We start from the raw sequence: 26802 nt of genomic DNA on the forward strand, positions 1-26802 counted from the left end.
ATATTCAGAAATAATTTCTGACACAAGATAAGATGTACCTGCTGGATCCAAAGTGAGGAGAGTCGAAGTCTGAATGGCATTTGGACTCCCCTGCTTTTCAAGAGTCTTTTCTACTTCTTCCTAACGACCAGTATTAATCATTTCAGAACCATGTGGTCTTCTGACATTTCTACTCTTCTAGACTTGACAAAAAGGAGGGTTTTGATGTCCTGAGTGCCTCTTCCCGTCAAGTAGCTCTGTTCTCACAGTGCACGGCTAACAGCAGACTAACCTCTCCCTAAGCAGAATGGGGTTTCACATTTTTTCTAATCCACTGAAGAAAAGTTAGGTGGTGATGGATTCCTGTTAAGAAATCAGCACTTGGTTTTCAAAATGTTAAGCTGAATTGGAGATGGGTTGTGGAGGTCAAAAGTAGCACCAGCCGTGGAGCAAAGCTTCTCAAATTCTTACTTGTGCTTTTGCATAAGGGGAGACGATTTCTTCCATTTTTACCAGCTCTCTTCCCCAAGCCCTACAAGTTAGGAACGAGGAGGACCACAGCCCCGGCCAGGGCTTTCTGTGGCTTATAAGGGACTAGTGGGACCAGAATTCTTCCTGAAGGGATGGACGGCAAAGGACGTGGGTCTTCATCCAAGTGTTTCAATGGTGGCTCCATGCTTGTCTGTGGTGCGACCTTCGGGCAAATTATGGAATCTAAGCCTCAGTAGTTTTCATCTGCTAATGGGTATGACAGTCCTGGCTTTATCAGGTTGCTGTGAGGATTAAATAGGCAAATGCAGGCAAGCTCAGCAAAGGACCTGGCCATAGGCCTCAACAGTGCCTCCCCATGGCTGGTTCCAGCTCAACAACCGCAGGTGTTAGTGGTAGAAAGAGAAACACAATGAGACTATTAGAAGTTTTGCTTCTTCTCTGTTCTCACCATTTCCCCTCTCTATTGAAGGATCCCAGAGGGAGGGTCGTGTTTGTAAAAGGAAAAAGGGGAGCAGGTGGCCAAATCAGGGGGCCAGGAAGGCAGGGGACAAAGGGCACATACATACCACCTTGCTATAACATCTTTTTATGTGGGGAAGAGAGCTATCTCTATTATTTTTAGCAAATTCTCAAATCATGCAGCTCTATTTTTCCTCTCTGACCTGTGTTAGCATCACATCTGCAGTTTCAAGCAAGGTTTTGCAAACCTTATGCCAACAGTTTTCTTTTCTGATATGAGATACTCAAGGTATCACCTGCCATGTACCAGCGGGCCTGTTAGTAGTATGGACAGAGCATCCTATGTCCTCCCAACTCCGCTGCGCCCTCCCCCACCCCTAGGAAGACAGACAGTGAGTCTCCACACTCCTGAGCAAGCAGCAAGGGACAGTGGTGGTGACTCAGGTGTGGGAGGCTGCTCTGGCTTGAGCAAAACCTCATATAAAATCCCACTGGCAACCAAAACCTAATGGACAGTCACACAATGTCTGACGATTTCAGACAACATAAACAGCCAGTTCTACTGGCCCCTCAGGCCACACAGAGAAGACAAGAGGGATGCTCCAGTGACGCCTCACCCTTCCTTCATCCCACATCTCACTATATTAGCTTATGCCACCCGTGGATCGACCCCGGGCAGAGGTCCAACCCGCTTGTAATTCTCAAAAGGTGAATAAGGCAGCTACCTCCCCCTAGAAGATAAAGGAAGAGGTAAGGTGTTCTTGGGGCCAAGAGGACTCCTCCCTTTCCCTCCGACAGAGCGCAGGGCATCGGCTAGCCGTGTCTGTGTCAGGATCCGGTTACCCTGCCTGGAGAGACACACTTTCAAACGAGCAGCCGTGGCACATGGCAATTTTTAAAGGGTGCCTGTTTCTGTCCACAGGTGAAAACAGAGTAGCTCCTCTCGAGCCGGCCCGCGAGATCAGGGATTATGAGGACTAATTTGAGCACGTCTGTTTGGCTTTTTCAGCAGCAGAGGGGCGCAGCAGCAGAAATACTGGCTCCCAGATCATTAAAGGGGCAAACACCTTGGGGGGCAGTGGGCTCCCCGGGGAGAAGTAGGGTTCCTGGCTGCCAGCCGCCCTCCTGGGAGGACTAACCCATCCATCACCCTCAGGACAGACATCACTGCAGACAGCGACACCGCTAGCGGGGGCTCTCTAGCCCCTCTCTCTGTAGCTCTTCCAAGCCCCTCGAGCATTTTGAAATGTGTCCACATACCTCTTGCCGCTCTACATAGGCGTCCCCCGTAACACTCTGCCCTCACATCCATCAGAAAGAGGAGAAAGGAAGTGAGCCTCCTTGGGGAGCTGCTGCCCTCCGGAAGGCCTGCTCTTCCCTTCCAGGCCCTCTGCCCGCCCTCAGCTGCCCCAGCTCCGTTGCCTGGGCACCCTGACTCTCTTCCTGGTACTAAGAGGCAGCCCTGGGCCTCCTGCTTTCAGCTCATTCTTGGGCTTTCCAAGCGCTGCTGCTGCCACCGTCAGGCAGATGTAGGAACTGCAGGGCTCACCCGGTTTCAGATCCCACAATGTTCTGCTCTGCCAGCTCTTGACCGATATGGTCCCAAGACAAACACAGGCCCTGTCTCCCCAGGCCCCATCACAAGGGCGCAGTGTCTTATGCAAGAAGGAGGCTTCAGAGTCTAGCTCCCCGAAGAAATGGGACTCCCCGCGAACGTGGGGTAGACCCCAGCATCCTTAAGCGGGCACAGAAAAGTGCGGGTCGTAGGACGTGGAGAACAAAGCCACTGGGAGATTAATCGGCAGGTGCCCTTCCTCTGGGATGAGGGTAGGCAGGCAGGGAAGGGGGGCCGTCACTCCTTGTGCGGCACCGGGCTGGGTCCCCGGGAGAGAGCTCTAAGTCTCTGTCCCCTGAACACCTGCCTGATGAGCCAGCGGGGCCCGGTGTCACTCTGAAGCTGTCATAGCTCCCAGCATTGCCGAGGGTGACAGATGGCCTGTCACGCTGCACCGGAGCTGCATCACCTGTGACATGTGCAGGTGACTGACAGAGATGGGAACTGACACACATTAAAGAACAGAAGGCCCGACTGTTTCTTGGGAGGAGTGCGTGGCTGCCAGAGGGTGAGGGTGTTTCTCTCGGCAGTGTTCCTGGTGACCCGAGGGTCATTCAAGGCCTTGGTGGGAGAGGAACATCTTCCTACAGGGCAAGACCACACTTTAAACCATCAAGGTCTCTCCTCCGTCCTACAGTGGCGGGGGGGGGCGCGTCTCAGCCTCTGCTGTGGTGTGTGGTGATGCGGGGGGATCCGAGGCACCGTGTTCTTTTCTTTCATTTTCCCCCACATTTTATTCCAATAGTCGATATTTATTCATAGCCTCCCATATGCTGACTAGGGTGCTAGGCACCAGGGCGATAAAAGAAACGGAGATTTTAATCAACCAGTTAAGAATAGCCCCTGGCTGTTTTTGGTTGTTTTTGTTTTTGTCAGAACAGCTACGAAAGGAGCTACCCAAGCAGCAGCTCCTTGACTGCCATTCAGCCCAAAAGGCTGGCCTGTCATTTCCCCAGGTGGAGGGGCCTGGAAACCTCGGGCCTTCAAGTTAAAGCTGAAGGCCGGACAGAGGAAGGGACCAGCTCAGGAAGAGTCTGGAGTCGATCAAAAAGAGACAGAGCTGCAATGCGGGGTCACAGTTCAGAGGTCAACTCCCCAATTTTCATAGGGGACACCCCCTGAAGCCCTCGCCTGTGCCTAGACACTGAGGATTTGCACAAGTTCTAAGAAGGTGGCTCATCTCAGGCCCCAGCTTAGGATCCTCTCATGCGTTTGTCAGCGCTGCTGATGCGGATCCGCCAGCCTCTTGAGAAGCACTGAGGCTTCTCGACAACGCAGTGAGCACGATGGGGAGTGAGCGCGGTCAGCAAAGGAACCTTTCTGAGGGCCAGATGGTGACAGTGGCCGCCTCTCACTGTTATCACGGTGACGAACGAAGCAGTGCTCGTGGAAAGCCATGTGCAACGTGGGAAGCTTTACACAAACGCTAAATATCATCATCATCATTCTGATACCATAATCATTGCTACCACTGCTGCCACCAACAACAACCCAAAGAATCTGTCTGGCACCTGCAAGAAAATGAGCTGGACAAAGAGATCTATAACCCATCATCTACTTTCTAGATGATAGAGGATGGTAGAAGAGTGTATTATCCAAAATAAATAGCTTGTTGTTAATAGATAATATTTAGGAAATCTTGGAATTGGAGAGAATTTCGATGTTATCTAGTCTACCTTCCAATCTGACTCTTCCATTATCATTATTTATTTTTTTCAGGAGACTCACTTTATTATTATTCTTTTATTGAAGTATAGTTGATTTACAATGTTGTGTTAATTTCTGCTGTACAACAAAGTGAATCAAGTATACATAGATATATGTTCTTTATTATATTCTCTTCCATTATGGTTTAACCCAGGATATTGACTAAAGTTCCCTGTGCTGTACAGTAGGACATTGTTGTCCATCTCGACTCTTCCATTCTCGATGGCCCGAATTCCACTCATAGCCTTGCAGCAATGGCAGGCCATCTACCCAGCCAGCCTTCGACAGTAGGGTTAGCTGTGGACAGTCTTGGAGATGTCACTGTCTTCTTCCTGCACGCCAGTGCAGGGTTTGGCTTCACCCCTGAGCTTGTCCCGCCAGCCCCGCCATCTCCTGAAGAGAGCGGGCCAGAGTGTGGAGCATGTGATCTGATGATGTTCTCTACTCTTGAATGAAAGGTTACTGGGTGCTGGAGACTTGTAAGCATCTCCGAGTAAAATCAGTTAGCTTGTAACCTTGTTTCCCCCAGAGCCAGGGTAGCTTAGCTTCCTCCTGAGAACAGGAAAGAAGTCCTCAGCAGAACGTCCCCAGGCACCTCTTGCTTGTCTCATCCTTGCCCCCATCTGCCTTTCTGATTTACCATTCGTCCTCAATGTTAGGTTTCCTCCACCTCTGCCTAGCCTTCCAGGGGCCCCAGAAACTGGAAACTCCCATTCCTCAGAGCACTCCATCCGACTAACAGTCCTGCATGTACTCGGCCATCCCTGCTTCTGTGTTCTCCGTGGTCCTGTCCACTTTCCATCCCTATACACACTACTACGTAGGAAGATGAGTGAGGCTATTTCCACTCAATTCTACATTTTTTAAGCCCCATGTGCAACACAGGGAATACCAAGAATAAATAACATGTTGATCTGTCTCTCTCTCTTTTTTTTTTTTTTGTCCATTGAACCCATGGTATAGAGAGCATTAGAGACCCATAAGCTACTAACGATGTTTCTAAAGAATAGACTTAATTCTGATGATCCATCCTCAAAACATTTAGCATGGCACTCACGGCCATTCACAAGCTTCCTCAACACCCAGAAGTCTAGCCCCCAAACAAACCACTGCTTCTGAACCCTGACATCCTGTCCCGCCTTCTGACCTGTGCACACATCTGAGGTACCATCTGGGACCATCTTTCTTTGCATCGTCGGGAGAACTCTACACACCTTTTACGATCAAGTCACCTCCTCTGCACAGCCCTTCTTAATACCTTCAGCGATTCCTGATGCTCTCAGCACACTCTGACTACTCTGAGCTGTTGAATTGTAACGACAAGTCCGACTGTTTGCTCCTTGACTAGCCTGAGAGCTCCCCTGGGGCAGAAACACAGCCTCAGTCATCTTTTCATCAAAAGTCCCTGGCACAGTGTGTTCACCACGTAGGAGGCCCCCAGTGAGGGCTGGCTGAGTGGACAGGCTGAGCTCTGGTGTCATAAAATGCTACTTAATCACAAAGGAAGGAGGAAGAAATGTGGCCCTCTGAGACGCAGACCCTCTGGAGCCCCTGGGGAAGAGTGTGGAAAGGCGAAAATGATGTTTGGTTGTCACTGCTGCAGCTGTCAGTGTCAGATTTCAAATTCCTGTCTTCTAGGCACTAGTTAGAAAGAACGTGAACTTGCAACAATTGTCCGGTGAACACAGGCCAAGCAAGCAGACCACCTAAGATAATCCAGCCTGATGGGCACACCTCCTTTTAATGAGGACACATGCATGCCATGGCAGCGTTGGTTTCAATGATCGAAAAACAACCTCAGGCAAATCTCTGTCACTTTGCTCAGGAGGCCACCAACACCAGGTGGAAGATTAGGGGAAAAGCTCCTCCTGCATTTGAGGAAAATGGCCGATTCGTTCTAAGTTCTGGATATCACTACACTGTAGCAATAAGTGGTATGTGCGTGCGTGCGGGCAGGCATGCATGTGTGTGGAGAGGGGGTTCACGGATGGGAGGAGGCTTGAAAGTGGGCACGGTACGGCTTCTTGGCTGCCAGGAGAAACCTCCCCACGGCGTGTCGGGAGGTGTCTACATGTGGCTACTCCTTGCTTGATTTCAGCCAGGAGAGGACGAGTGTCCGTCTCTCAGGCTCCATGCCCCAGCCAGGGCTGCAACACAATAACTCTACAACGAGCAGGAGTCACTCGTGCTGGCCACTGTTTCCGTGGCTTTAACTTGTTACCAACGTGCCCAGGGGAAGCTGACATTTATTTAATCCTCATAGCGGTATGGCCTGTGTCCTCACGGAAACATTGTATGCTTAGGGAAAACATCTGTTTCCAAGCAGCTTATGCTAAATTGCAACTACACAAAGGAAACACTTACCTAATGTTGACATTTACTGACTTCTAGAAGTATACAGCCAGAATACTCATTTTTACCATTGGGAGAGGACGGAAAAAAAAAAAAGCGCCATATTTGATCCCTAGCTCTTTCAGTGGGTTAGAAGTAGAAAGTTAATGAAAGTTAAGGTTAATGTGGGGTGGAGATCCCTAGTCTATGGCAACTGCGTGGGTTGGGTATACTCTTCAAGCTCAGCAGAGAGCAGGACACAGCATTCTTTGCGTGAATGTGACAGAAGTATTCTAATGACCCATAAGGCATATCTATATTCCTATTTGACGGGCCGACCTTACTGGATTCTGGCTTTCCCCTGGGGAACAGAAACTGACCCACGATGACATACAGAGCTGTACCGTCTCAGTGCAGTAGACTCTGCATCCTTCCCCTAGCTGGAAATAAAATCCCACTCCATTTGGAATACCGGGCAAAGCTATCACAACCTGGCACAGGATGCTGGCAGGCTTTGCTCCCCGCTCCCTGTGACTAGAAGTGATGGGATATGAAACCGGCGGGCACAGACATCCCCAGGGCAGCAGCTCCAGCCAGACCCTGCACCATGAATGTTGGACAGTCCACTGACCTTGAGGGAAGACTGGGGCCCCAATCACTCTGCTGAGAGAACCACCATTAAGGTCAGGATCGGTGCCGTGGTGAGACTCCAAGGGTGGATTCCAGCAAGCTCATGGTCTCACTGACCCCTCCACTGCTGAATTAGAACGGCCCTGTTCCTGGGGTGGGGGGAAGGAATTCGGCACCCCGTTATTTCTAGGTTGACCCTGATTAAAAAAGCCTGCACTGGTTTTACACCTAGAAGTCATCTCAACAGCTTACAAGGATAAGGGCTGTAGCCGAGAAATGATACCTAAGGCTGTGTAACTGTCCCCACCCCAATTACATGGAGGCCCTGAATGAATGCTCCTGGCCTCCTCCCCAACCCTCCATCACAGGCAATTTTCTTTCCCTCTTCGTGTTTCCAAAACAGTTTATCTTTTTATCTCCTTGGAAGAAAAGTACTCTGCAAATCAAAGGAATCATTAGTGTTGTTATTATTTTGCTGTTGAAATCTCTTAAATTCTCTCAGGATTACTCATGGGCTTTTTTGGGTCTGCAATATAATGCCTCCTGAGTCACCCCCACCGGGCTGAACAAAAAAGAAAAATTGCATCTTCAGGCCTAATGCCCTACTCCGCAGGTCCCCACTGGCCCTGGCTCCTATCAGGGCTTGGAAGGAGCCTACCAACACTGGCACCCCAGGCGGAGCTGCTGCCCCTTGGTAGCATGCCTAGCTCACTGCTGCCATGTTCCAAGTGAGATCTGCCTTTTGTAACCCAAGAGGGAGGCTCTGTGGGATCCTCTGAGCGCAGCGGGGAGGCCCTGACCCCACCACACACCCCTCTCCCCCTGGGACATATCTCCTCCCTCCTCTATAGGTCTGGCTGGCAACTGACAGCTCCCTGCTGGGCAGCAGACACAGTGACCACCCCCAGCCCAACAGACATGTCCCAGCTCTCCTCACCCAGGCGATCTGTGAAGGAAGGGGTCCCACACCCTTGACAGCTGTGCCCTGACCTTCCAGGACAAAAGAAGTGATTCTTCCCCCTCTAGACAAGCCATCAGATCACATGGGTTGCCGGTGGGGGAAGTCTCACACTTATTACTTGCTCCGTCTTTTGTTCTGTGATATTTCTGGGGAAGGATAAATGTTTCCAAAGTTGCCGTTCACTCCCAATTTCCTTTTCCAATACCTTCTCAGCCTGTAACCCCCCTCGGATCCCCTCCATACTTCTGGCTGCCTCGGCTGTGCTCGTGCTGTTTTCTGAGACCCCTCCCTGCCTTCCCCAAGGGAGTTTCTTGCAAGTTGAAGCCTCTTGCCCTTGCTTATCCCTTCCCATGCTTCCTGTCACCCACCCAGGTCCCCTTCCCCCTGGCTACCTCTCTCCACTCACACTCTATCTTACCCTCTGTTTGCTTGATGCTCTCCTGTTCCCTTGGAGATTTGTGTCACCAAGAACCTCTGCCCCTCTGATGGCCATCTGACAGCTCCTCTCGGTGATTCCTGCCAGCAAGTTAGGAAAGCAAGTGGCTTAGATTCTTCCCAACAGGGAGATGACACCCCGGATTAATCCTCAACTCAGGGATGCCATTGACAGGTAAATGCAAGTTTTCACTCTCACCCCAACATGTTCAGAGCAGTGTGGTGCATATGTAAAGCCATCAAGGGAGCTGGACTCCCCAGAATCGGAACTTTCAGGCCCACAAGGTTACTAAGGCAGGACAGGACACTTTAGGATGCTAGAGCAAAACGTCAGAGAGTGGAGAAGAGGACACTTTTCCTAGGAGCGGCTGAATAGGAGGCACCGAGATTGTACCACTGCACACTCCCCGAACGGTCTCAGAACCAGAGATCTGACGGGAAGCAGAGCACCCTCCGTCCTGCTAGAACATCAACCCCCCAAAGCAACTTAAGACGTGGCTGTGCAGGCTGGATAGCGCGGGTCTTGAAGATGAAGAGGGGCACAGAAGGAAATCGTTGTGGGCAAACCGAAATGAGCAAGGGAGAAACACAGCAAGTTCTAAGTGTATGGATGACAAGAGGATAGATTCCTTTTCACCCAGGCGCAGAACATGCCTCTTCCCTGCGGGAGGCCAAGCGTGCTGTGACATTATCCCTCTCTGTACAGAGCACGCCGTCCCGACAGCTGGGGAAGAGGCATCCCCGGCAAGAGAGAAACCCACAAACAGCGCACACCGGCAGCTCTCCACGTCCTTGTGGGGAGCCAGGCCCGGGGACACTGGCCACGGCGGGAACGGAGGAATGCCATTTGGCCTTTCTACTGCCACCTTAAGAACGATCAATACACATTTAATCTCAACCTATACGAAACGCCCAAAGTTTACAAGATAAGGGATACAGCATATCACTAACATTAATTATACCTTAATTTTACTCTCTGAAGGGGAATGAAAACAAAGGAAAGGTGAGTAAATATTTAACAACTTAGAAGAGAAAGGATGATTGAGATGACTTACGTTAAGAGTTTACCTAAATGTTTCACTTTAAAAGTCTTCGGCGCGCTGTTGGGAGCAGCCCCTCTGTATGGGAGGCATGAGAACTGTGTTTCCAGCGACTTCAAAATGACATGCAGTTTCCCGCCGTGAGAGGCGTCGGACAGCAGATGGATGTGTCACTAGAGGGCCAGAGAAGGCCCCCAAAAGAGCCCTGGGCATTTGTTTTCTCCGAGTGGAGGGCCATCCCTGAGCCTCTGCACATTTCCTTGGAAAGCATCCCCGGAGGAAGGGAACGCGGGAGGCGGGATCAGACGGGTGGCTCAGAGGGGGTGTCAGGTGGGGTGCAACGGCAGACGGGGGATGAGAGAGCGGGGGCCACCTAAAGCCTGTGGGCTAGTCCTCTCGTGACCTGTTGAAGGTGCATCCTCTCTATCTGATAGCTCGGTACACATATGGTACCAGGCAGGAGTTGGGCACAGTATACGAATTAAGCATACATGTGTAGAGGGTCAAATGGAATCCTCTGGGGAATTCACAATACTCATCCACATTCGAATCAATGCCCCGGGATCAAGTCAAAAGGTATTCTATTCCAGTGAAGTCCATTAAACATTGTCCCGCTTGACCCTTAATTCCTGCAGCGAGACACCATCTACTCGAGGAACCTACCCTACAATGTCCGGTGATGTAGGGGATTCTGATTGGCTACGTCCACTTTGGTCTCCTTGTCTTTCTTTAGACTTGTTTTGGAGTCCCGTCGACTATGCATCTACAATTTAGGAGGGTGGGCACAGCTGGCCAAGCTCAGAAAACTCAGGAACAACAAGGAACTCTGAACTGCGTGATGCTGTGGTTCCTTCCTAGTGCTCTTGGGGCTTAGGATAGAAGCAGCAGAGCATCTAACCTCCATAGGTAAATAGTTAAAGATTTATATGAGGCAATCAAAAACAGCTCTGTACTGAGAAAGGAATAAGCAAAGTAGGAGTTGCACACTGTGATGATTCCGACAGCCAGAGAGGCACTTAGACACCTATAGGCTTCTTGTGTCAATCTAGACAGGAGTCTCGGCTCAAGCTTCTAAGAACATAAACAAGGGAGAGAGTAAAACGTGCACTGGTTCCATGAACCTGGGTGTAGGGGGGAGGGACGGTTGGATCCTCTATTTAGGGATTCTACGCGTAACTCCCTGAGTGAATGAATTGGTAAGAGGCAAAGGAGGATGAGAGTGAGCATGTGTGTCGGTGTAGGTGTGACCCCTAAGCAAGAGCACACACATCCAACAAAGAGGGTCATCTCACAAGACGGTAATAGAACCCAAATGTTTCTATACCAGTGTTCTGAGACAGTTCTTATTCATTCAGCCCAAAAACTCTGGGGAAGGCAATTTATCTTCCTGCTGCTGTAGGGAGCCCTGGTGAGAGGCACAAAACCACATGAATACGTGAGTGTGTGTGTGTGTGTGTGTGTGCGTGTGTGTACATTAGAATTACATACAAGCAGGGATACACGCATACTCGGGTGTGGGAAGGGCCCCCAGGTTAAATCAGGATGGTCAGAAGCAAAGTTTGACAGCGGGAAAATCTGCAGTGACCACAAGTAGCAGCTGAGGAGCTGGGGAAGGAGGTGTGGGTTTCTGCTCTCATCTAGCTTCTCCCTGACAGGGGAAGAAAGGGAGACATGCTGTTTGCTTGCAAAACCAGCCACCCATGGCGGTGCTGTGCTTTCTCAAAAACTTTTACCCTTCATTTAATCAACAGATGGACGTGCTCTGTTGTGGATTTTTCTGAGAGGCCTGTTCCTCCCAGAGCTGTGCTGGCTGGCACAAATGCCGCCTCAGATGGCAGAGACAGTGCCGGCATTCCAGAAGCGGGGGAAGGAAACGACTGACTTGTCCCTCAAACTCAATTCCACAGGTGACTCGGATGCCACCGGCTCTGCGGGCACTGGCCATCCATCTCCCCAATGGCCCTCCCTGCCCTCCACCCCCACGGGCCCCAAGGCTCCCAGGGGCAGGGAGCCCGAGGTGGCCAAGTTCTTTTCGGAGAGTCCACCAGCTTCTCTGCCCCTGCTAAGCTGCAGAAAGGAAGCAGTCAGCATCACGGGCGGAATTTCATTGTATGCCCTGAAATCTAGTGCTGTGTAGGACTCAGAATGCAGTCGTATTCAGAGAAGCCGATTACATTCAATGAAACTCTTGAGAAGCTTTTCCCAAACATTGCACATCACGCCACGGTCCATTCTGTCATCGCAGACCCCTCCACACGCATTCCCTTCCGAATACACCCGTGCCAGCCCGACCTTATTCGTGCTGAAATAGCCACGTAAACAAAGCTCTCCCTCCCGGCCCTCTTCTCCAACCTGCGTCTGGAGGAGAGGAGGCGCCCAGAAGTTCAGAGCCGCACAGCCACAACGATGCCGCCTAATTAACATACCGGGAGCATAAAGAACTCATTTGCATTGGGGAGTTTGAGCTGGATGTTGACAAGTGAGGGGAGAAAGTCACCCTCCCCTCCGGTATCCCTGCCTTCCAAAGGAAAATAAACAGTACCATTCTGTTGCATTTTCAAAGGCAAAGAGGCAATGCCAGTGCCTCTCGGCCGGGCACTGGGAGACGCATCCATCAGTTCGAGTTTCCGAACCCTGCCCACATTCCTGCCCGCAGCCTCGCGCGCCCTGACAACCCCGCCGACTTTTTTTGCAACTCCAGCGGCGCACGGGTCCTACCTTGGCTGAAGAGGAAGAAGCAGACGAACAGCAGGTCGAGCTGGAAAGGTCTCATTCCTCCGCGCGCCGAGGGGAAGCCGGCGGGGCAACTTGGGTTCGCGGTGAGTTTCTCCTGCTCGGCGGCTCGTGGTGCCCTGTCTCCGCCGCGGTCCTCCCGGGTTCGCGCCGACCATCTGTCTGTCCGTCGGTCCCTCCGGGTGGCCTCGGGCTCCGTGCCTCAGGGGATCCGCAGCCAGCCGAGGCAAGTCGCCTGTTTCTAGCCGCCTCGGGAAGCCGGGTTTGTCAGCGACGTGCCCTCTCGGAGCAGCTCCATCCTCTGGCGCTCGGCATCCCAAGCACACAGCTTCCTCCGGCGGCTCCTCCCACAGCCAGCGCGCGAGCGAGCCAGGGAGCGAGTGACGAGTGACAGAAGGGCTCCTTTCACTGAAGCTGGGGCGGAGGGAGAGGGAGGGGAAACAGGTCATAATTAAAGAGGAAATACTTGGTGAAAGGCGATCTATGCAAAACGGAGGGTGGCGGTGGTGCAGGGGAGGCTCTGTTCTTTCTTTCCTTCTTTTTTTCCCCCTACATAGGGGGAAATTCAGCTTTTGCCACCATTATTGACCAAAAGACATCTTGAACAGGGAGCGGAGGTGTGACTTTTTGTCCACAGGACATAATGTTGTTTAAAGGAGTGAAGGATGGCTGGATGCACGTACCCATACTACAATATGCTTGCCTTGCCTTTGCACGGGGGACTGGAAACTGGGCTGGATGGGGAAAAGCAAGAGGCAAGGGGGGGTACATCTTTCCCCAGGAAAGACTTGGCCAGTATGTGCAGCAGGAGTCTCGGAGTTGGGGAAAAGATAAGCATGCTTTGAATTTTTGAGACTTTCCTAGGAGGGGGCTAAGTAATAAGCTGGGAACGTTTGCACCTTGGTTTTGCTTTGCCATACTCCTAGAAAACAAAATGAAGGAACTAGAGGGAAAAAAGGTAGATTTATGACACATACCCATTTGTTATTATTATTATCCTGGTTTGTGCATTTCCTACTAAGGATAGGGGAGCAGGCTGGCTTTGCATTTGGAGTCTCTCCTCTAAGGAGCACCCCATCACTCTGAGCGTGTCTTTTCTCCAAGAGGTGCTGTGAATCCTACCGCGAAGGAGAGGCCAAGGTCACAGGCAACTGCCTCCTAAGAACCTTCAGGTCTTTCACCTGTCATGAAACTCACACTCAAATCAAACTCTATTTCCTCCCGGATATCAAAGCAAATTTATCTAGGTCTATTTATTTGAGAGACATTTAGATATGCCTGGTATAAGCAGGGCATTGGGGGAAATAAAACTGCAGGCGCTGTCCATGACTTCAGGAGCTCATAATTTAGTGTGGAAGCAGAGTACACACATAAGATACAAACTGTAAGGATAGTTACAAAGCAACATATAAAAATATACAGCATTATGCAGAAGAAGGGGACATAATGAGTAAGGAGAGGGAAATGAAAGATGCTCACTCGATTTGTGGCATGCAATTATAAAATCAATCATTACTTTCATCAGTCACTGGACCTTGGGGAGGTGTTTTGGGAAACTCTTAGCTTTTCTTCCAACAGTATTACATATTTTGGGGACTTTGCTGATTGCAAGGTACATTCCAAGTTTCCATGTGGATCTTAACTTTAAAAAACACATCCCTTAGTATTTATGAACAAGAAAGAGAGAAGGGGCACATGTGTGCTATCAGGAGCTTACACCTGGTTGTTGACATCAAAGATCTACAAATTAGTAGGTGTCTGCCCTGTTGACTTTTCTATTCTTAATAGTTTATTTAACTGCATCCCTTAGAGGCTGTTAAACACATCAAAGGGAAATTTGTAAGCAAACTTTTGGGGGAAAATAAGCAATGCTGAGCAACAGAAACTAAGAGGACCCAAAAGAGGCACCCCATCAGCTAAATTAGCAAACAAGGCACAGAAGCAAAGTGTCAGCACTACCTTAGTCCAGGGACTTGCTATAATAGACAACGTAATGAAATAGAAGAGACAAATCAGAAACACGTGCAAAAGATGAATAATAATTCTAAATAACATGTCAAATAACATAATCAAGAGTGAAAATATACTTTAGTAGGAGCTTTCCAATTGAATCTATAGGGGTGGGAAGAAATTTCAGGTCTGGGGGTCATTCCTAAAGCCAACCTTCCTGTGAATAAGACTAATAATTAAAGAATGTAGATTGTGCCTTACAAAGCAACATTTGATGTTTTAACTGACATTTACCCTTTAAACTGTTGTTAATTCTGATTGCTAATTCCTAAGTGGCCTGGGACCAAACTTGCTTAATTCAGCCCCAGAGGGAAATACTACAAACCAGGATCAAGAGGCCAGGGTCACGACTTGTGCAACCCACCAAAATCAGGCCCACCTACAGGTGCCTTCAAACTACACACACTCACTCTTGGTCAGGAGAAGAGGGGTGGGGGGAGTCCGAGGTTGGAAGGACCTGGCTTCCCTCGCCCCATGGTCCCGAGATTGGCCTCCTGACTCTCAATCTGGCTCCGATCCCCCACCCCCTCCACCCCCCAGCCAGCTAGGCCTGTTCCCTTCTCCATCCCCCTCTCCTTCCCCCCTCCACCCCCCCACCCCCCACCCCCGCCCCGCAGCCTCTGGTCTCCGGCAGAAAGGAAAAAAGCTTGGATTAAGTGGTGAGCTGCCTGCCTCTAAAAGGACCAGGAGGCCTTTCAAGCCCAAGTGCCGGAAAAATCAGGGCAGTCTTCGGCAGCCACCACGTGGGGCAGCGAGAACCACAGCGGTACCTGCAGGACCCACAGCCGGCCGGGCTCTGGCGCCAGCCCCGACGGCGGCCCCGCCATCTCCGCCTGGGCTGATCCTTGGCCTCACCTCCTCCGGGGTCTCGGTTAACCTCCTGGCGCTGTAAGGTGCCTGCGCGCAGTTCGCGGCGAGGAGGGAGCAGAGGAGGGAGGCGGCGAGCAGCACGGCTCCACCTGATGGAGAAGCGCGGAGGCTTAGACCTCGAAGCGCCGCGAGGGGAGGGGGCCGGGGGAGGACGCCCGCCGCCCCCACTGGGAACCTCGGCGTCCGGAGCGCGCCGCGCGGAGAACCGGGTCTCTGGGCTCGACCCGAGGAGGTGGCGACCCTGAAGAGACAGCAGAAAACCGGCCACTTGGAAAACTGCCCGAATTCTTGTTCTCTGCCCATCCAGGCTCCGGGTCTCCGTTGCGCCCACCGCGCGAGCCGCGGCCCCTCGCCAGCAGGTGGCATCCTCTCTAGAGTTTCTTCACCTGGCGCAGAGCCCGTGGCCGCCTTTATCAGTTCCCGCCCCCTCCAGGCTTTCAGGGCCAGGTGTTGTGTCCTTCGAACCCCCAGCCCAGCGGGTAGGAACGAGATCTCCCTCCCGAGAATGGGGGCTGGCTCCGGAGTCTGCTGCTCCCCGGCCAAGAAGTTTCTGGAGTGCAAGTCTCCTCCGGACAGCTTCCAAGCCCTGGTCTCTGGGCAGCAAGAGTACCCCGCTGTTTCCTGAGGTCAGGAACAAAGAGTGAGGCAGGAGGCTCTGGGCCCAGGTACAGGGGTGTCCGGGCACCGCTGTCCAGCGTCCTGAGCCGGTGGGAGTTCAGACTCTGACTCATCACCACTTTCCAGTGACTTTCCTCCTGGCTGTTCATCCAATGTCTGTAATATTTATTATTCCCCCGATTTGTGCAAAGGCCTGTTTTGGGTACTTAATGAAGATGTGTGGAATGAATACGTGAACTCCTGTTCTTGGAAAGTTTGCCCTCTAGTTGGGGCGAAGCGTACACAGGTGCATACATGGCAAAAAATTATGAACCTTCTCATTGGCTTTTTAACAAGACAGACGTTACCCTGGAGGGTCATCTGTCAGTTGGAATCCTTTCTAGTGGAATCCTTCTGGGCCCACTTGCCTGAGGCCCTACAGGAAGCTGCAGGGTCGAGATGCAGCACAGGGCCCCAACCTTCAGCTAGAGTTTCCACTGTCCTGCTTGCTCCCTTGCTCTCCTGCAGTGCTCATGTGCCCTCATCTTCCTGTGTTCACCAGGGCCCCTGTATAGCACGAAGGAGAGGGAGAGGCAGTTTTATGAGAGGGACAGTCATTATGAGCGGAGAATTTCCTGTTTAATGCCTCTTGGCAATATTTTTTGCACAGATACATTATAAACCACATTCCTTTTTGTTTTTCTTAGAACCTGCCAGTGCTGGTGAAAACCTCCTTGTTCAGGGATTTAAACACGTTTTGAACAGACCCCTCCTGGGAGTTCAGGGTAACCTGACTCTCCCATCTTGGATAAGTTAATAAGGGCCGGAAGTTACATATAATTCCAGAGACCAAATGGGCTTCAGAGGTTCTCCCTGGATGGCAGCCTGTCTGACCTGGGCAGTCACAATCTTCTAAGCTATTTCTTTTTCATTTATCTGAACCAAATTTCTTGCTCACATCTGCATAGGTGGGTTATAAGACCTTAATCCCTGTGCACTGTGGTCAGTCTCTCTGCAGTCCTGCAGAAAGGCCCCAAGAACCAGGTTTTCAGCTTTCAGAAGCATCCCCCAAAGGGTAGGGCCAGACTGAACCACTGATTCACCCAAGGCCGGGCCTGAGTGAGGGGTCAGGGTGAGCCTTTGGACCCGGGTTCTGGCCTGAGAACTGCTACCTTTTGTAACCACTTAATAAACCTGGGCGTATCTTTCTTCATCTATGAAATAAGACAGTACTTCCCTGGGATCCCCCCAGTCCTAAAATCCTATTGTCTGTTTTCCAGAAGCCACAGCTCTCAGCCTGGAGAGATTTGGAAGCGCTTCCCCAGTGACTCAGTGACTTCGGCTTTAGGGCAGATTTTTGCCAGTGACACCCCCCCCCCCCCCAACCAGGAACACTAGCGATGAGCCTGGAATCTGCACAGACTCCTCTGGTCTCATTGGTCATGTATTTTCTCCAAACTGTTTGATTTTCATTCTACTCTGAGTGCCCTCGGTCTTTCCCCAACTTGCTCAACTTGTGATTTCTCTTCTTTCCTTATTCCCCCCAGAACCATGCTCCGCCTCCAACCTGGATTCTGAGCTCCAGAACAGCTTTTCTTCAACATACACTCCATAATTCTATCGGATGCAAGCCTTTTAGGAAACTGAGGGAAAGCTGATGCCAGGGTGGCTAATGGTAAACACCTCCCTTGAAAGGCAGTAAGGACCATGGCGCCTTGTATTTTAACTCGATTTTAACATGAATCAGACTGGACCATAGCATCTATCTGATTGTGCATCCTCCTGGATATCCTGGCGGCCCCCTGAGGGTAAGAGTGGTGCCTCTCCAGGTCCCATGGCGCCGGGCTCTTACCCTGGTAGGCAGTAGGCACTCAATACATAATGTAGGATTAAGGGCATAGTTTTACCTAGTGCCCCACATCCCATTTCCTGTTTTCCGAGTCCAATTTAACTTGTTCTTTACTCTGTTATTAAACCATTGTCAAACATCTGGCATGTGCCTGCCAGTGCTCTGGCTGTATTTTATGGGGGTGGGTAATGAATTGAGCCTATATATAGTTTGCAAAATGTGGAACACACTGTAAGATGCAATGCACTACAGAAATGAAAGATATTTTTATCTCTTCAGCATCATTCTGCACAAGGAGACAATTCTCTGGCAACATTGTTTAAGAACAATAGACCTGTTTAGCCTTGACACACTCAGGCATACAGGGCACTGAGTATCCAATTCACATGGGAGCAGCATTATCTCCCTTGGCAAAGGCCTGGCATGTGTAATTTACAGGGAAGAAAAGATATGGGAAACATTATACAAGGAGGTGGCAGTGCCCTGTGCCTTGTCTCATCACCAGCTGAATGCACAGGCCAGGATCTTCATCCCTGCTCCAGGGATGGTACGGGAGGCAAGTCTCAGCATCCCCCTTCAGTGCTCGGAGTGAGTCCTGTGTCATTTTGGAATATTCCATGTGTTCTTTTTGTGTATATGAATGGGCTAATTATGTGGAAAATATTGGAAGAGAAAGTGAAATTCCAAATTGTGACTCATTTGTGGTATTCAAAGTCTTAAAAATTATACTGCATTTATTCTTTTTCTCCATTATTCTTTTTCATAACCCTCTCCTCCCCCCCCCCCCCACCAACACACACACATACACACACACCCTAAGCCTATGTTATAAGTTACCAAACCTTTATAGCAGCCAAGGGAGCGGCTTGGTCTCACTTGAAGCCCTTTAAGCTCTTTTCCTAGATGGCAAACTTTACTTTCTCTTTTTTGTTTATTATAGATACAGTATTTTTCCTTCCTTTCTCTTTTCTTCCTTTCTCCCTCCCTTCCTTTCTTCCTTCTTTTATTCTCTCCATATTATGTCCAGATAGGTGATATAAAAGTTGTATATGTAAATTTCATATTTATCTATCTTTATAAAGTTATATAAGTTTATGTATATTCAAACCTCTACACACAAATGCACGTGCACACACACAAACACACACATGACTTTTCTATTGGCATGCTAGCAACGGGCCTCCTATGCAAATATTCTAAACTATGGAGCCCTAGACCGAGTTTTCATCATCTCTGCCTGAACTCATGGCCTCCTGAACTCATTGCCTGGTCTACAGACTAAAGAAACCTCTTGCCACTGTCTAACCCACTGTCCCACCGCATTTGGCTGTTTGAAATTCAGCTCTGTGATATCTTCCCCATACACCACCTTGGGGTACATGGTCCCCAAGATAGAGTATAAACTTTTTATTGCTGTGTGTAGTGCATGTCAAACAAATATACCTTTTCTGTGTCTTCGCCAGCCCCCTCCTCCTTCACAGCCCACACTCTAATCCTGTCAAATGACTCTTTGATTGGAGGTAGGAGCCACTTTCACTCTCCCACACTTCTACTGCTTCCTCTCCTGTGTGCCTCTCCCCTGCATGCATCTCTTTGCTAATAGACAGGTGCTCATTGCTCAAGAACCAGTTGAACTGTCATCCCTTGAGACTGTTTCTTCACTTCCTTCCCCACTTAGTTGAAAATGAACAGCATACTCATAACAACCACAGTTATATAATGATTCATATTATAGTATAATTATTTATTTACATGTCTACCTTCCAAACTATATGTGAGCTCTTCAGGGTCAAGGACCATTTTTTTGGAATTTATTTTTGCATATCCCAGAGTCTGTTGCTCAATGCTTGGCATGCAGCAATCGTTGGCCAAAGGGTGTTTAAATGAAATAAAATTAGACCAAAAGTCCTACTTGCCTCCTTGTGACCATCCAGCCTCAAGCTTGAAATTTTCTTTCTTCATCACCTGATGCCTCTAGACCCAACGAGATGCAGAAAGTTCCACATCTACTTTCTGGAACTAGGCGCATCTGAAAGACCAAAGGAAAAGATTTCTGACCACACATTTTAAACCCATTCTGAATCTCGGGCAAATACGGGGAGTGGTGCCACCCATCTAGATAAACCACAACCTAACTCTAGTCTTGTATTAAAAGAAGAGTTAGAGATCCTGGTTATTCATTTTGCTTAATGGCACAGTCCCAAAGCATACTCCATAACAATTATACAGATAGAGGTTCAGAGTAAATGAGGAAAACCAACATTATTGTTTCCCAGACTCAGTCCAATTGGAATTGTGTTGATGGTTCAGTGCTTTTCCCATTGTCCGTGTCTCTTTTCTGCCTTTTTTTCCTGCTGTTTGAGATTCTAAGCAGGCAGAGGTAGGAACTCCATTTAATACAATGATTCTCAGTGTGGGGTTCCCAGGCCAGCAACATCAGCATCCCCTGAGAACTTTCTAGAAATGCAAATTCTTGACTTCACCCAGACCTCCTAAATCAGAGTCTCTGGGGTGGGGCCCAGCTCTCTGTGTTTTAACAAGCCTTCCAGATGATTCTGATGCATGCTAAAGTTAGAACCAGTGCTATTAGCACTCCCCTGTACCATCACCCAGCATCAACAATGATCAAGCCATGCCATGGCCCAGTCTGTTTCACTAATCCTCCATGCTTCCTCCCAGCTCATTGGATTATTTTGAAGCAAATTCAGACCTCATATCCTTTCATCCATAAGAATTTCAGTTTGCGATAAGGGCCTTTAATGTGGATGAAAGTAACACTTTATAGTATACATTTGTTAGCCATCTGGGCCCGACTATTCATCTTAGACAATTCATCCTTTGAATACACTCAACAGCCTTAATATGGTAGTTTTCAGCCAAAAAAAAATAAAAAACAACGTTCAATTAGATAAGACAGAGAAAGATCCTTTTTTTTTTTTTTTTTTTTTTTAGATTAAGAATTTATTATTTAGAAAAGGATGAGTCTGGTCATTATAATGGGGAAGAAGAATTCAAATCAATGAAGCAAGTCCTTAACAAAGTGATGCAGGACTTCGCCTTGAAAGAGGCTGCCTCCTTCCAGTTTCTAAAGTTTTGTGCTACATCCTATTCATAGGGTATATAGTCTGATTGTTTTCCCAGAATTGTCATAGATTCACAATTTTTGTCCATGCTCTGTGGTCTGATCTTCTTTCTGACCCACTTGCATTTGTATGAAAATTGGCCAGTTAAGATACAACCCGTGACTGTGATCTGATATTACCTGGGAAATACAGGGGAGTACAGCCATGACCTTGGTCTTATCAGCCGAGTGTGCTAGCTCTCCACAGTAAACAGCCGGTTTCGTCATAGGGCTCTGTCATCACCTGGTAGACCCCACGAGTCCTTATTTTACTCAGAGAAACTCAAAAGAATATTTGTTCCCCTTTTCAGATGTCTGTGGCAAAAACTGACACTTGCATAGAGCATGATTTGATAGCAATATCTGCAAAGTGTCAGAAAGGGGAGGGGATCGATACACTTAATTTACTTGGAATAATTCATTACCTAACCAGAGTTTTCAGGGAGGGCAGACAAATTCCACACTAAACTAACTCACCCACCTGGATGGAGAGGAGTACCGTGAATCCATCTTTGGAATGAGATGTAACACTGAGTTTCTTGCTTTCATTAAGGACTCTCTCGGCTCCTTTCTTTCTTGAGACAGGGTGTTCATTGAGTCAGCCATTTTTCAAAGTGGGCAATTTACGCTACTGACTGAAAGTCTCCTTGCTGTTCCAGCTGAGCTTACTGTTTGCACTCTCTGCCATTATATTTGGGTGTGTTGCTTGCTCAGAAACTGATGGTTTGGAGATATACTCCACCTCAAGAGAAAGGAAAACACAGATCTTTTTCTTTGGTGGAGGGTGGTGATGGTGATTTTTCTTTGCTTTCAAGGCTAAACCAATAGGGAATCTGTTTGTCATGGGACTGGAGGTTACAAAATAAGGAAGAATCGTTAATGCAGTAGGTGAGAACCTCAGCAGGGTTTACTGAGGTCACAGAGTCCTTTTGAGATAAATATTGAAGAGGCATCTAGATTTAATGGCTTCACAATGATCTCTCAACCTCCCATCTCATTTATCTGGCACCATATACAGAATGATTTGAAGTAGGGTTTGCCATGTAGTAGCACTGAGAGCCCATGAGTTCTGAGTTTTGGAGAGAATCCACTGGAGGGTTCCTCCCTTATTAAGGTACAACCATCCCCGGTAAACAACGTTGGCCCAGTGGCATTGAACTGATACAGGACAGGAAGCAGACAGGAACCAAGGGGACAGGAGGACAGGAACCAAAATCCCATTTGAAGCAGCTGAAGGAGCTTGGGGAGGATGAATGTAATTATAAGGTGCCTTCAGATAATTATGCTCTTTACCATCTAATTATGAAGTGCCACTTTCTACTTTAACTACCTGAAATTCAGAGATCAGTCAGCAACGGGCTGTCTACTGAGCTTTGGCGTGCTCCCTGATGGGGAAGGGAAAGTCCACAGTCAGGAAACAATGGGCTCTTGAGGGGGCCAGAAGGGTCCTCAGAGACTAGCCTGGAAAGGTCAGGAGGTATATTTCCATTCTCCTAAATTGTCAAGCTGTCTCACCTTTCTGTGCCTCATTGGAATTATCTACAAAATAAGGGAAAAAATACACCTCTCCTCCTCTTGCTTGTCAATAAGCTGGCAAAAAAAAAAAAATCAAGATCTAAATCTCCATGACTATTTTTTTTATCATCCTTTAAAATAGGAGAAATCAATCAACAAATATTTGTTGGATGCTAATTTTTCTTAGGGCACTGTAAGAGGATGCAGAAGATTTAAGACATTGACCCCTGTCCTCAAATACCTTCCAATGCAGTTGAAGACACAAAACAGACACATGGTTTGACACAACCAACCATGTATTCATTCATTCAGATGTGCATTTGACATATATTTATTGAGCATCTACTTTGTGTCAGGCACTGAATACAGGCTCTGGCAACACAGAGATGAAAAAGATTTACATTCAGTCCTCAAGGAGCCTGTCATGGTCTCTTGAGACATATAGGACAACCGTATAAGCCCTTGAGAGAAGCTGAAAGTGACTCAGAGATACAGATATTCTGAGAAGGGAGTGTTTGCTGTGGGCTGGGTGGGCAGGGGGGTCTCACAATGGGCCTGAGATGGAACAGGAAGAGACAAGACTTAAACCTGACATGAGTCCCAGTAAAATCAGAGACCCTGACACCCAGTGGTTCCTTATTCTCCTCTTGTGTTCCATCTTCCAGAACATAAGCAATAAAACTCAATAAGAGAGGCATCATTGTGGTAATAGAAGAGGAGATTAATTCATAATTTTGATTTCCTTTGAACCATTTTTACTTGATTTAGTCAAACTTGCTGTGGAAGATGATTCATTACAACCTATTTTAAATCATGATCAGGAAGCACAATGACACCCTGAAAAGACAGAGGATGTATTTCAAGTGAAGAAATCTCAATTTTTAAAACTTAGAGAAAATTAATTTGGTAGAACAGAAGGAAAAGAAAAGACCTAAAAAAATTGTTAAAGAATTCGCTATTTGTGATTGAATCCATGTATTACTTATGCAAGCAAAAACTAAAGAAGATACTCTAATTTTATAGAACCAAATATTATGGAAGCACATAAAGTGTGAACACCTTCCTTTACCAACCCTCGCCCCAAATCTACTCCCAGAGGTAGCTGCTATTAGCATTTGGAGTCCTTTGCTATGCGTTTATATACATATAAAAGAACAAGCACTCTGCACAAATGCATAAATGGGAATCACACATGATATATGTTATTCTGCAATTACATTTTCTTTGAACTTAACAATATATCTCAGAGACTTTTTCCAGTGATAGTCTGCTTTAATATGCCTGAAGGAAACAAGAATTGAAGCATTCATTTGCTTTTGTCTTCTGCTTTCCAAGGCAAGACTTGCTTTTTTCATCCATGTCTGATCCAGGCTCTCAGTGAAGCAGTAATTGCTGTCGTGGTCAGGGTAAAAGGGCAGAAAGGAAAAGGTGAGGGCACAGGAGAAAATACGAGCTATATTGAGTCTCCAGGTTTTAAAATGTGGCCCAAACATAGGGAAGGGAAACAGGACCAAAGATTAACTCTTGACACTTTTAGGTAACCGATATTCAGCTGGCCTCAGGGAGGAAGACAGCCCTGACCTTGAACTAATCACTCTGAAGTCCACAAGTATTCATCATTTTCTATGTGCAAATATGTACGAGTGCTTTAGTGGTATTCTTTTAGGGTATCATTGACCATTTTCAGAAGGAATAGGAACGAAAGAAAAAGAAAGAGAGAGAGAGAGAGAGAGAAAGAGAAAGAAAGAAAGAAAGAAAGGAAGGAAGGAAGGAAGGAAGGAAGGAAGGAAGGAAGGAAGGAAAGAAGGAAGGAAGGAAGGGAGAAAGAAAGAAACGGAGAAAGGAAGGAAGGAAGGAGGGAGGGAGTGAGTGAGTGGGGAAGGGAAGGAAGGAAGGAAGGAAGGAACGAAGGGAGGGAGGGAGGGAGGGAGGGAGGAGAGAGAAAGAAACAAGTCAAATGCCTCTGCCCTCTGCAAGCTTGAGGCTGAGTTTCTCGGGTGCCTGTCTTGGGGAGAGTTTGGAAGCTACCATCTTATCAGCACATCCAGAACACACAGACAAAGCAGAAAAGGGTTTATTCTGAGTTCACAGTGTGACTGTTTGATAGCTCTCTGTACATTCATACCTTTCAACTCTGGAGAGGGATGAGGTCTTTGGGGAAACATTCTTTAATTTATGTGGTTCTAGACACAATTAATCAGAGACTTTAATATCCATTAGGCCCTTATCCCCACCTCTCTCTCCATTTCCCCATCTCCCCAAACATAAGCAATCCCGTCCGACAGGACAAACGTTTTTGTATCAGAGAAGGAGATTCATTCTGAAGCGTGCAAGTGTAGGTCAGTTGTGGAAACAGACAGACATCGGGTCTTTGGTGAAGATTCATTCTGTCCTCAGAAAACAAGGAAAACACTAGCCAGGGCTTCTCTGGAGACTGTCACATATGTGTGTGTGGAGCCAGTTCAAAATTCTGAATAGTCCTTATCATGTTGAAGACATCTAATACTGGACACGGAGCAAGGGCCTTGGCGGCCACGCCAGTCTGTATCCTGGCATAAAATAAGGGGCACTTGGATGGGATGTGGAAGGAAATTTCATAAACTGTGTATGGAGGGATGGGCTGGGTTCCAGGAGCTAAGAAGAGGTGATGTTGAGGCACTCAGGGAGGCGAATACCTTTACCACCCCTACCCCAGTCCTGAAGCACAGAGGGAGGGACCATTGTTAAGTGGAGCCCTGTGACCTGAAGATGGGGGTGGGGGTGGGGTGGGGGGGTGGAGTCCTGTGAACTGAAGACGGAGGGGCGGGGCCACGTGGCTGGAGCTGAATCCTGGAGGGACAGGATGCCACCAACAACAGAACCCAGCCCTGAAACAGAAAGGGAGCAGTGGGAGACATACCCCTACCTCTCTCTCCTCCTGCTCTCTCACCTCTTTTTGGTGACTCCTGGTGGCTGAACCCAACTGGAAATCAGAAGGAAGAGGAATCTGGAGGTGAATCCCACAGAGTCAGTGCATCAGGGCAGAAAGCCAAGTGGAGAAGGTCAGAGACTGAACCCTGGTGGTGGTGATGGCGGTGAGGTGGGTACAGAGAACAGCCATCACTTCAGCCTGATGAAGATTCAGCCTGGAAGCCAAAACAGGGCAGAGTGTCATGAGGCTCAGGTTCAAACCAAAAGGGCGAAGAAACAGTTGTCTGTTTCACCCTAGTGTGTTCAGAGCTTGAAGGATGCAGAACAAACCACCAGTCACTGATGCTGCAGAGCCCTGATCCTCTGGATGGTGACATCATCACAAAGCCCACGGGCTGGAGAGATCCCAGAAGTCATCCTTCTGCCTCCAAAGAGGGTAGCACTGGACTATTCCAGGGAGATGGAAGGTCCCAACTTTTCTACCTCCACAGCTTTTCTACTTCCACAGCTTTATGAGATGTTCCTTTTCATCCATCATTAACCATGCATGCAAAATGAAAAAAATAATTCCAGTTGTAAACACTTGGGCATTTACTGAGGAACATACAGCATTTTAAACGTTGCACTGGATATAGAGATAAACAGGATAGGGTCCTAGGTCTTCTGAAGCTTACAGAAGAATGAGGCAGATACATGCATGGTAAATGACATTTCAGAGTGGGATGTGATTACTGCTTTAATAGAGATAAGTACAATATGTTACTGGAGTATAGAAAAGTTGGAGGTTAATTCTGACTGCAAGCGTTAGGAAAAGCAAAGTGGCGTTCCATCTGGGTTTTAAAGAAGTGGGCAACGAGGTATATAAAAGTAACAAGGTAGAAAAACACCCACCCTGTGCTTGGGAGGGCAACGGGAGCCCTGGGATGGCTGGGCCATGGAGTGAGTGGCCGAGGCAGGAGGAAGTGGGACCAGGAAAGTCTGCTGGGGAGGGGCTGGAGGGCATCTGAAGGTCAATACTAGGCTTTGGGGCTGAGATTGCCAGTTGTCTCTTCAATATTCTTGCTTCTCTTTCTCCTCACTAACAGAGCCTCAATGTTTTTCAGTGTGGCATTATGTCCATTTAAAACTATGAACCTCTTCAGCTCCCTTGCAGCTAGAGGAGCATCACGTGACCTAACTCTCACCTTCATGTAACTAGAAGTCTCCTAGATGAGGTTTCTGGGAAAGCCATTGGATGACTGATGAAAAAGGACTCATCTGGTCCATGCCTTTTGCCCTTGCTCCTCTCTCCTTCTTCCTGTCTAGAGTGTGAACTTGAGGCCTGGAGGTGGAGCAGGCATCTTGTGACCACGAAGCAAAGGCCCAGGCTTGGGAGGGCAGAAAGGGCATGAGAAGGAATCTGGTCCATGATGACTCCTTGAGCTGCAGCATCTGTTCTGAAACACCTACCTCCTGACTTCTCCTTATGTGAAAAAAATGAGCCCCAATTTTTAAGCCTCTGTAGTCACGTTTCCATTTTATGAAGCTGCATAGAGTGGTCCAGAGCTT

At 48.4% G+C, this 26802-nt stretch overlaps 2 protein-coding genes across 5 annotated transcripts in view; one reads left to right on the top strand and one right to left on the bottom strand.

Annotated features, from left to right (window-relative positions):
* KIRREL3 (kirre like nephrin family adhesion molecule 3) overlaps positions 1–15571 on the bottom strand; it is a 548805-nt gene extending 533234 nt beyond the window's left edge. For 2 of the 4 annotated variants that reach the window (XM_033406954.2, XM_004280470.3), the window contains exons 1-2: positions 15248–15570; positions 12368–12796 (exon numbers count right to left, since the gene is read on the bottom strand). In XM_033406954.2, coding sequence (XP_033262845.1) covers positions 12368–12422 — 55 coding nt within the window. In that variant the 5' untranslated portion in view covers positions 12423–12796; positions 15248–15570. Of the gene's footprint in view, positions 1–12367; positions 12797–15162 lie in introns of all 4 variants that reach the window. The other 2 variants (XM_049712831.1, XM_049712832.1) reach the window with 2 other exon arrangements.
* On the top strand, positions 13026–15965 carry LOC125965238 (putative uncharacterized protein KIRREL3-AS3). Its single transcript, XM_049713843.1, is given in 4 exon segments — positions 13026–13061; positions 15377–15617; positions 15864–15897; positions 15899–15965. Coding segments are annotated over 4 exon segments (378 nt in total).
* The last annotated feature ends 10837 nt before the right edge of the window (positions 15966–26802 follow it).

Source organism: Orcinus orca, chromosome 8 (assembly GCF_937001465.1).
Source record: "Orcinus orca chromosome 8, mOrcOrc1.1, whole genome shotgun sequence".
Classification (NCBI taxonomy): domain Eukaryota; kingdom Metazoa; phylum Chordata; class Mammalia; order Artiodactyla; family Delphinidae; genus Orcinus; species Orcinus orca.